Genomic DNA, 10,856 nt, shown 5'->3' on the forward strand with positions numbered 1-10,856 from the left:
AAATTACATCATACATCCAGGGTGTGCTACATCAACATTTTTATTCAGAAAATCAAAACAAAAATTGACACTGAAACACTGAACTGTCCAACATAACTGACAATAACATTTGTTTTGTGATGACAAACTGACTTAATCCCCACCTCCCCCCTTTAGTCCTGCATTATTGCGTGCATACATATATTAGGACTTTTTAATAAACTACAGCTAACAATTAAGGAAATGGTGATACTTAAGATCATCTGCAAAAAGGGAATGTGATTCCCTGTGAACCTGAGGAAGAGATTATGAAAAATGTTTTGAATATGAGCACAATACTTCAAAATCCTCACAGAGGATAAAAGATATGACAAAAAGCAAGCTGAACTAAATGTGTGTGGAAGAGGTGATCAATCCCTGGGGTGGCATTACAAAACATGCCAATGAGCTGCAGAAAATGTTTGGCATATGACTCTGAAGATTTTATAAGGTTAAAATGTAAAAAAGCTCAACTGATTCAGCTGCTACTCCCCCAAACACCCTCAATTTATTTGTAGTCTTCTTTCTACAAACAGGCAGGATTGGTTCAATTGCTATCATTATCATCATCAACTATGCCATTTGGAACAGGGCTGGCACACTCATTATCATATAAAGGGGAATTCTGAAGTACAGCTGGCTTTTGTTTGAGGGGAGTTTGGTTTGAGGTACTCTGATCGAAAATGCCCTCATTCTCTTGACTGATGTTCCGTCCTGAAGAACTGGTGGACGGTTCATCTGCAACTCCCTGGATGGAATTCTGAGAGGATTCTGGAGGAAAAAAAAAAAAAAAGTGAAACAAAAATGAGACTGAAGCTGCTGAATCTTAAAATTAATATAAATGACCTAGGTTTTTCCTAGGACAAGAGGCAAATTAAATAACTTGCATTATCATCATAACACAAACACCATTATACGATGATGATGCCATGTCATGCCATGACTCCACACACCTAACAGTTTCTGCTTCGCAAGTCTCCTCTCCAGAGCCAGCTGTTTGTTGAGCTCTATGCGCCGCTGTTGTTCCTCAGTGAGAGAGGCTGGAGCAGGAGTAGAATGGACAAACGGATCTTCAGGGAAACCTCCATCTCCAGCTGGATCGGACTCTTCCAGTACTCGAACATCAGCTTCCTCTGGAGGGGAGTAGGAAGTCAGTGAAACTTCAGTTTTACCTGCTGCTTTCAATAGTAGTGTAAGACTGCCAATAGCTGAAAAGTATCATTACCAACGTAGTCCTCATGTGTTATTGGCATGTCCAATCGAATTCGTTTTAGACATGTCTAAAGGATAAACAAAGCCCAGCATTAATAAAGGATGGAGATACCTTCTATTAATATCACATATTAAATTGTTTTTAAATGAGGTTAACTCTTCCTGGATTAATTATTGTCTGAGGAGGTGTTCACAACAGGATGTTCTTACACTAACTGAACAGAAATTGTTTAGAAGTGCGGTAACTCCTATACCATTGCTAAATCACACATCCAATATTAAAAAAGTGCCAGTCATGGTGTGACAGAGGAAGATAAAAGATGTGGCACAACAGCCTAAGACACTTGTTTAGTGCATGTGTGCATAGAGTAACAGTTAAAATTGCATAGATTGGTCGGATAGCATACATTTGCACAACAGTGCTTCAGGCAAGCTGAGTTTGAGTCCTAACTCACTGTCTATTCCCTACTCCATTCCCCTCTCTCCTCTCCTATCACTTCCTGTTACTGCATTTACTGTCCTGTCATAAAGGCATAATGCCAACAATAAAAAGAAAATAATAAAAATAAAAAATAGCACAGATGGAAAGTAAGAACACATTCTGTGTGAACGGTTCCTAGATGAGCTTGATTTTTCCTCCAAAATCAAAATTATTTTCTTTTCATTCACATTGTAAAGCCAGAAGTCTTACTTGAACTTCTTTTTTGCTTCCCAGACCCTCTACTTTGTCAATGAACTCTTCAAACTGCATTTTAGGATATAGACGATGGGCCCAGTTCTCCATTTTCTGCATGAGGAGTTTCAGATTCTCTGTCTGAATCAGAAATGAATGAAGAGGGTGAGCACTGATAACTATTAACACATCACTCTGATTAATTTATAAACACAAAGAAAATCCTGGAACAACAGCATCTGTAATCATCTAACAAAGAATTCAGGAGTATTTCAATATTCCACAAACAACTGAATTCGAAATGAAAGATTAGCCATTACTTCGTGTCCTTTGCCTTTGAACTTTACATCGTCAAATAAGGTACGGAGAGCTGGAAGACCCTTTTCGGAAATCAACCTAAAAGAAAGAAGAGAGGGAAACTGTAAATACTGAAGAAATCCAGTCATACTCTGTTTGCTAAAATAAACAATTATAATTAATTACCAATTAACTGCCATCTGGTGCAGTACCTGTTAGCATCCAGTTTCGGCCGAGGCCTCTTCACCGTTCGTCTTTTTGCCACTGGCACTTCCGCTAGTTTTGACACTTCTCCATCCTCCTCACCTGAACACACAACAAAATGGGTTTCATTTACAGATTCAACTCAAAACATTTTTACTACGTAGAGTATGAATATCAGGGATTATGTAGCATGGAAAAGGAGGATGAGGAATTTGACCAGGTCACATCACCAAAGCAGCAGGTGGAAAAAAACCCCAATGAAATTTTAATTTTAAAAATGACTAAGAAGAAGAAACATACCCTCTCTATTGCCAAAAGGATCCTCCTCAAGTTCCCCCCGGCCAGGCGATGACGGAGGAGGAAAAGGAGGGAAAGTCTCGTCCTCTGTGTGCTCATAATCTGGCATGTCAAACAGGCCATTTTCTAATGGATCAATCATGGTGCATAGGATACTGTAGAGAGATAGGCGCATATGATCAATTCTAGAACATAAAAACAATTTCATTTTACTTTTGGCAGTATTCACATAAATACATCAGCTGTTTTTTTCTCTCTTTTGTGTTTCTGAACAGGAGGACATTATAAAGAACCTACAACAATAAACCTACATTTATGACATAACATTGTTATGACGGGCAGTTGTGGCCTAATGGTTACCCTGGAAACCCCATAAACAAAGCAACTGCGCTAGTGAAGTTCTTAAAATGCCTCAAACTACATATATTTTAATCTGGACTACAACATGTCCTAATGATTAGAAATGTTATGGTTTTTTTTTTGTTCAGTAAAACTTAAAGACATACGGCTTCATTAATTAACATGTTAATTCATTATTAGCCTATCAAACTGACAATGAAAAATAATAAAGCATTAATTATTCTTAGTTAATGTTAATTTCATACTGTTTAATAGCATTACTAAAATCAAAAGAACTTATTTAATGGACCTGAGATAAACAAACAATGATCAGTTGTATTTCTTAACTAACATTAACAAAAAAATAATACTTTCTGTAACAGATGTAGCTATTGCTCAATCTTAGTTAATGCATTCAATAATGAGACCTTATTGTAAAGCGTTTCCTGTTGTTCTTTATAGCATAATTCTTTTGCACTTTAATCTGTTTGAAAATTTGACTTTATATTTTTTTGTGTGTATTTTATTATTGTATTTTAACATTCAGAGTTATATTTGTTATTACAAAAAGAGTTAAACCTGTTAAACTATGACAACACTTTTTTTTTTGCAACTTATTTCAATATCGTGATAATACCGTATACCGTGATAAAAGCTTCAGAAATTAATCGCAACATGAAAATTTGATACCGTCACATGCCTACTTCATTTAATTATTGAAGTGACCCAATAAACAAACAGCAGGTATTTTCTGGGGGTTATGTGGTCAGATATTAATTTTATATTAAAATTTCATATTACAATCCAATTAATATGTTATTACTTTATGCTTTAAACAATGTATGTACAGGTATTTCTAAAATGTCGAACTAATTCTAAATGTGGTCAGTCTATTATTTAGCTTTATTAATATTTTTAATGTACAGCAGTAAGAAGCAATCTCTCATGTCACCACAATACTGGATCTGTAAACCATGCTAGAATGTTGCAGAGAGTTGTTTACAAACAGAGAGCCAATTATAAACCGATTCACTAGTTATCTTATTAAATATTCATGAAACGTTAGTTGTACTGTCGTAGAAACGTTCACACTGTTTAGTCTGTATCTGACTGAAACTCAAATGTCGAACAACTATTAGAGTGATGAAAAGACACTCATTTTGTTTTGGAAGACAGTCAGAGCAAATCGACAGCAAAAAATCGTGTCACTGACTCATAAATTATGAAAATAATAAACATCCTGTGTTTAAAAGTATGAAAAGTGCACAAGTCATTCCACGAAACTGGTACGATTTTGGACTTACACATTTTTAGATTTTTTTTTACCAAAATGTATTACTTTTCTGAACACCCCACAACATTAATGACATATTTAACTTCCAGAAAAACATATTTTCCCATCTCAGGAATCAAATCCCTATTATTAGTGGTCATTATTTTAAGTTATGGAGACTATGGGAGCTCTCTTAATATTATTATACAATGTATTTGTGATAAAAATCAACATTTTCCCATTAATCAGATGTCCCTCACACTAATTCAGTAATTGCAAATATAAAAAAGTTACATAAAATCTCACACTTTTGCTAAACTAAAGCCTGAAATGGGCACTTTTTGTGACAGCAACCTCATTTTTTAATCAAAGGCTTAACTTTAGAATTTGAACTAAAATCAGTATTCTTATGATTTCTCTGAACATTTCAGACAGAATTCAACTAACTTAACAAAAATAATAATAAAAATATAGGTGACAGGGTTGTGATTTTTTGCCCAAATTGGCCACTGTTCTAAATCTAGTGAATAAATGGAGAGCGCATGGCATGCATGATATTGAGAAATCATGAATAATGTTGAAATAACAAAGATAATTTTCACGAGTAATAGTTTTCTATCTTTAATTGATGTAACGGGGTTGAGTCCTTAAGCTTGACAAACACAATTTCACAAATTAATTTAGTTATAATTATTAAAGAAGGTGGTAACTTGCCTGTGTCTGCTCACAATGTTGTTCAGAAGACTTCTCACTTCCTATTAATGGTGTCACATAAGTATCGGTTCATTATTTTTATAGGGGGAGAATGGTATGTGTAACTGGGTTGAGGGGTTACTGAGGTACGGAAATGGTATGATTTTAATGAATAATCATGAATTTACTTAGCAAAAAAACATTACCAGCAAATAAGCACAGATGGATATTTATGGGAATGGCAAAATGTATGGACTTTTCTCATTTTATTATTCATATCCTAAGTACACTTTCAATGAAGGCCTTGAGGGACATGACAATATAAGTGGTGTCAACTGAAAAAAAAAAAATAAATTCTAATATGAAAATAAAATGAATGTCATGTTTATAAACATTATTAAAGGAGACATTTCAATTAATACAAAAACCTTTTAAAAATATTTTTTGGTGACCCCATAGATAAAATACAATGAAAAAGGTCAGAGGGACTCAAATTGTACCGGTTTCGTGGAATGACTCTCATATACAAGTGCAAAACAACGACTCAGTTATTAGAAGTTATCGACTCAACACTTCACCAACCTCACAGCACACAGTGATAGTTCAGCTGTAGAACTGAGCAGACAAAATGTAAGAGTTTTAGAAGAGAGTTGTTTTGTTTCTGTCACAGCAATTTGGCGCCAGACACTAAAGATTCTACAATACACACGATGCCCTCGGTTTCGCCCATGACTGGATATCAAGCCCGATGTCGCTGTAATTTCAGTGAAAAGCTGAATATCAGTGCGGTCTGTCGAACTTACTGAATATGTGCCGTCAAAGGACGAAACTTCAACACCGACCGAAGCACGAACACGTCGATGCAGTGCAGAACCAAAGTTTCTACTGGCGGCTTTCGCCTCAGCCAATCACATTTCTGATGCGGCGAACGTCAGCGGTTCTGTTACGTCGTTTCTCGTGTAACTGATGAGAACTGCGACGTCTACCGGCGAGGAGCTCTGGCAAGTCTCATGTTCATCACTACAACAAAATAAAACACTCGATTTAGCAGCAGAGTAGTTAGCTAATGCTGCTTTCACTTGCTACAGGAAATTTGACAATTCCCACTTCTGTGGTCGTGATTGTTTTAGCGAGAGGTTACAGATGTAGACATATCAAAATATTAAAAAGATATAAAGCAGGGTTTCAGACTTTATTGAAAGCACAGTCTCATACATGTGGATCGTGTACTGCAATGTGGATGAATCACTGAATTTTAGTGTTTTGAAGTTTTACAAACACATTTATTGTAGTGTTTATCATTAGCTTGTTTGTCACATAGAAATGGCATTGCTATTAGTTACAAAATTGTTTTCAAAAAGTTTTTAACAAAAACTCTTTCTCACCTCATGTTCAAACACTCAAACCTCAACATATCCTCTGAGTAATTGTTGAGAGATGTTTGGATGGTCCAACAATTCATGAACACAGAAGTACATTTGTGGACCATTTTATTTGAAGGTACATGTAAACGAGTCTCTGCATATCATAATTATTAATAATAATCAATAAAAAAAGAAATGCTGCACGGACACATGCAATGTGAAAAAATATAGTTGTGTAAATGTGAAGCAGTCAGTTTAATATCCGTGTTCTCAGCAGAAACATGAGGAAAACTGCACTGAGGAGAATGCAGAGAGTGCACACAGTGGGGATGACAATCTCTGTGACCATCTCCATGTGGCCGATCAGTGGATCTGGTGGGAAAAACACACAGGTAAGTCGTAAATAGACATGTGAAACATGCCAACCTCTAAAAATAGCAACATTTCAGCCCTGTACCTAAACTTCATCATGCACAGGCCAAACCTTTGGCATGTCTGCATGTTCCTTATTTTCCTTGGATTTTCTTCTAGCTGGAAGGGCAAACAAAAGAAAATTCTTGTTAGAAAGTTACGTTATAATTTTCTTTCTCTGTATTTTATTCTTAGTTATAAATAGAAAATGTAATTTTAGACAGAATTTTCTTTTATTTGCCCCAGCTAGATCACTGCCGGCTGTAGGGAGTGAAGTCAGTAACAGTTACACTAACCTGCTGCAAGGAGCTGGTTACTTGAGGTGCATGTTTCCAGGGCCTTTCTTTTCCAGCTTTCAATCTGTGGCAAACATTATCCATCATAAAAAACTGCATAAGATATGAACTGAGACATAATATAAAGTTCATCACAGATTGCACAAAAATGCTTGACTCTTGAAAAGATGAACTAAACATTAAATTAGCTAAAGTCAATCACAGATGAAGTCATACCTCTCTCTGATTGGGGAAACCATTCGAGCTGATGATTCGCTTGTAGTACTGAACTGATGCTTTTGGGTAGCGTTGTTTATTTTTGCTCCCAAAATCCACATAGTACAAGCCAAATCTTTCAGAGTAGCCCTCATCCCACTCAAACTTGTCAAGCAGTGACCAAGCTGTGTAGCCTTTCACATTCACTCCATCTTTAACCGCTGAATGAAGAAGAAGAAAAAAACAAAAAGGTTCCTTTCACTGGTTGAATGGGTTTTTATTTATCAGTGTATGAAGAGCAAAATGATTTGGAGCTCTGTAGAGTCGTTTAGAAGCTTTTTGAATTTTAGGGACCTAAAGCATTCACGGTCAATCCGCAATCAAGTTTCCATAAATTTAGATTTGCAAGTTTTCTGTTTTTGTGAATCAGGCTGAATGGGTCAATGTATTAAATCTAGTCAAAGAGAGTGGTTCTCAACCTTTTTTGACTTAACTGTGACAATGCTGCTTGTTTTCAAACTCTTATTAACAGAAACTGGATATATTAAATTAATTAATTATTCATTTTGTAATTCTATAGGATAAATCTAATTTTGTAATTTTATATAAATAGGAAAAATATAAATTTGTTTGTTTTTTTCTTCTATTTTTAGTTGTAATTATTTTTTAGTATAATTAAATATCTATATTTTATATTAGTTATATTTATGGTTTTTTTTTTGCCTTTATCTTGATAGAACCATAAAGAACAATGTGAGAGAATAATTAAATAATTTTTAATACATAGTCATACTGTGGCCCTGGCTCCTTTGTTGACCTCCACTTGTCTAAAAGTATTTTAAAAAATAGAAGGCATAGACTTCTCTATTGATACTGACCTTTAAACATTTCATTTATGTAATCCCTGAAGTACTGCATTCTCCAGTCATCACACAGTTCTGTGCACATTATCTTCTCTGATACTCCATTTCCTGTCACGTATATCATGGGGTCTCCATACTGTGTCTAAGAATACAAAAAGAGCCACCAATGTGCTAGTCAGACTACTGGAAGTAGTTGTTGCAAAGTTGTTTACAGAGATGTGATGTGTAAATGTACCTTTACATAGCTGAGCAGACGGCGGAAGCCCCATGGCACAGAGTAGAGCCACTCTGATCCAGGGTCAGGCCACTGTGGGTCCACTAGCTCAGCCAGGTCACGGTCAGTGAAGTAGTTGTTTCCTCGGTTGGAGGGAAAGTTCTTTTGTGTAATGTAGCGTGTGGTGAAGTGACTGATGCCCAGGAAGTCACAAGTGCCTTTGACGTAACTTTTCTCTTGGGGGCTGAAAGTAGGCAGGCGAGAGCTACTCAGGCCCTGCTGGGCACTCTTCTTACCTGCAGAAATGAAACAGAAAAATGTTGATGATATGCATGTAAATTATCACCAGCCTCAACTAAATAAGTAGGACAATTTTTTTGTTTTTCATGTTTATTTGCGGTTTGCCACTTACCTATGTATTCTTTCATTATTTGAGGATAGTCTCCATTATAGAATGGCGTGGCAAACCAGCCCAGGTAGAACTGAACATATCTTTCAGCAGCTTCTATATCTCGCTGATTGGTGATATCCACTGGTTCTCCCCAGTCTGCTGACAGGGAGATGCCCACCATACCTGAAATGGCAGAAACACTTATACCAGTTTGGACCTTTGTGCCTTGACAGGTTAAAAGCTGAATTCAGTGTCTGAAATTTGTCTACCTTTCTGCTTGTTTCGCCATTGGGCGTCATATGTGTGCCAGACCTTAGCATGAGCCTGTCAGTGCAGCAGAGGGTAAAAGTGAGCTTCAAATTTATATCAGAAGAACAGTGGTTTTAATAGTTAAGTATTTTTGGAATATCTTGCTATTCCTAAATGCATGCTTATATAATCATTTGTGTCTTACCATTTATATTTAGCATTTTTGCCTCTGGTGCCCATAATCAGAGCAGTTTCTGTTTTAGAGTATCCATCTTATTTTTCAATGCAGAGGTAAGCTATTTTCTGTGAATGTGTGACACTTCATATTCATTAGCCACTATAAATAGATAACTAGAAGAATAACAAAGCACAGTAACCAGTAAAAATATTTGCACTATTAACTATTGTGTTTATGATTTAAATCAAATTGTAATATCAAGCAGCATAATAGCTGTTTTTGTACAGCTAAAATTACTGCAACTGATACCGGAAGCTTTGCACATTCAAGTTACTGTACAAATGTGTTAAAAATAAGGTGGATACTACAGCAAAGTGGATTGCATATGAATTATGTTGCTCATTTATTATGGTTTTTAGACTACAGTGGACTGTGGTGGATTTTGATCACCTTAATGATGTTGTGGGCAGCATTATAGGCACCTGTACCCCTCATTTTCAGACCTGGAGCATGTTCTCCAGTCTCATAACCCTCCACTGCAACAGACTGGAAACATGGGAGGAATCTTTACTGTGAGTTCAAGAATGGTCTTTGAACCAGATAATAAACAGATTTATCCCTGATAGGAAGTGTTGCTAGCTTTCATTTTATAAAAAAAAAAAAAAAAAAAAAAAAAAACTAAATTAGAAAAGACTGGGAATTACTCAATATTGTGTAATTTCTAGAGAAAGGCCAAGTTACTTAAAATTTACACTTTTAGCGAGTTAGAAATTGTAATAGTGGACACTTTTTACAGTTCTTACCCAAGGATTGTTGAAGGTGATCCAGTATTTGACTCGATTGCCAAATCTCTCAAAGCACAGGTTGGCAAAATCATTGAAGAAGTTGACCATACTTGCATTTTGCCAACCTCCATATTTCTCCTCCAGAACCTGTAAAGGCACAGGTATTTTGAAAATTAAATCTAATTGAAGTATACTCTAATGTGTACTCTTTTGAAAGATGTGTACTCTGACCTACAACTGTATATTGTATATGTAATATTCAGAAAAATATTTAGTATGTCAGTCTCTGACATACTAAATATTAGTTGTAGGTGGATAACGAGCAGTATATTTGAGGTGAGTAGAATATGTGAATTCACAGTATTCATAAAACAGTAACAGCGAAAAGTACCCAGATGACCTACTACTTCCTGTGTGATACTGAAGTGTGCATCCAATGGAGATTTTATTATCCCATAAGGGCACAGTAGAGGATTTGTGAATGAGAGGAAGTCATGCAACTGGCGCTGGTATGTCACGTGACAGCATGGCAAATGTGCAAATGAATGTTTAATTAATTCATACTTCTCATTTACATACCATATAGAACATACCTTTTTATTAGTCGCAAAGTACATTTCAAACTAAATGTAGTGCCCGCTAGACAGTATGCAATTCCTCTGTGAGGATTTTGTGTTACCTGAGGTAAGTCCCAATGGTAGAGCGTCACAATCGGTGTGATTCTATTCTCCAAAAGCATATTAATCAGGTTATCGTAGTGCTCTATCCCTTTCTCATTGATGTAGTCAGCTAAAAGACAATCAGAAAAACATTTGGTAATGACTCTTGTAAAATATTACAAATAATTTTTTTTTTTTTTTTTTTTTTTTTAAATTTTGCCATTAATTTGAATTACTCTTAATGC

At 35.7% G+C, this 10,856-nt stretch overlaps 2 protein-coding genes across 4 annotated transcripts in view; both read right to left on the reverse strand.

The window, feature by feature from the left end:
- Positions 1–31: 31 nt before the first annotated feature.
- Positions 32–5,899, reverse strand: tipin (timeless interacting protein). Of its 2 annotated transcripts, XM_067400727.1 has the most exons (9): positions 5,810–5,891; positions 5,028–5,068; positions 2,705–2,856; positions 2,413–2,506; positions 2,224–2,299; positions 1,922–2,044; positions 1,244–1,298; positions 972–1,151; positions 32–789 (listed from the first exon to the last, which is right to left on the reverse strand). In XM_067400727.1, the coding sequence occupies exons 3-9, from the start codon at positions 2,841–2,843 to the stop codon at positions 566–568; spliced, it is 891 nt and encodes a 296-aa protein (XP_067256828.1). In that variant the 5' UTR covers positions 2,844–2,856; positions 5,028–5,068; positions 5,810–5,891; the 3' UTR covers positions 32–565. The 2 variants fall into 2 exon arrangements, with proteins under 2 accessions (XP_067256828.1, XP_067256827.1); XM_067400726.1 differs by lacking the exon at positions 5,028–5,068 and having other exon boundaries at positions 5,810–5,899.
- Positions 5,900–6,501: 602 nt separating this feature from the next.
- Positions 6,502–10,856, reverse strand: part of lctla (lactase-like a) — a 7,259-nt gene continuing 2,904 nt past the window's right edge. The window contains exons 3-13 of one of the 2 annotated variants that reach the window (XM_067400728.1): positions 10,848–10,856; positions 10,632–10,741; positions 9,971–10,099; positions 9,618–9,713; positions 9,010–9,064; positions 8,762–8,923; positions 8,371–8,645; positions 8,151–8,277; positions 7,294–7,493; positions 7,078–7,141; positions 6,502–6,742 (exon numbers count right to left, since the gene is read on the reverse strand). The exon at positions 10,848–10,856 is cut by the window's right edge and continues 79 nt beyond it. In XM_067400728.1, coding sequence (XP_067256829.1) covers positions 6,621–6,742; positions 7,078–7,141; positions 7,294–7,493; positions 8,151–8,277; positions 8,371–8,645; positions 8,762–8,923; positions 9,010–9,064; positions 9,618–9,713; positions 9,971–10,099; positions 10,632–10,741; positions 10,848–10,856 — 1,349 coding nt within the window. In that variant the 3' untranslated portion in view covers positions 6,502–6,620. Of the gene's footprint in view, positions 6,743–6,827; positions 6,902–7,077; positions 7,142–7,293; positions 7,494–8,150; positions 8,278–8,370; positions 8,646–8,761; positions 8,924–9,009; positions 9,065–9,617; positions 9,714–9,970; positions 10,100–10,631; positions 10,742–10,847 lie in introns of those variants that run through there. The other variant, XM_067400729.1, reaches the window with a different exon arrangement.

The sequence above is a fragment of the Chanodichthys erythropterus genome, chromosome 11 (genome assembly GCF_024489055.1).
Source record: "Chanodichthys erythropterus isolate Z2021 chromosome 11, ASM2448905v1, whole genome shotgun sequence".
NCBI lineage: Eukaryota > Metazoa > Chordata > Actinopteri > Cypriniformes > Xenocyprididae > Chanodichthys > Chanodichthys erythropterus.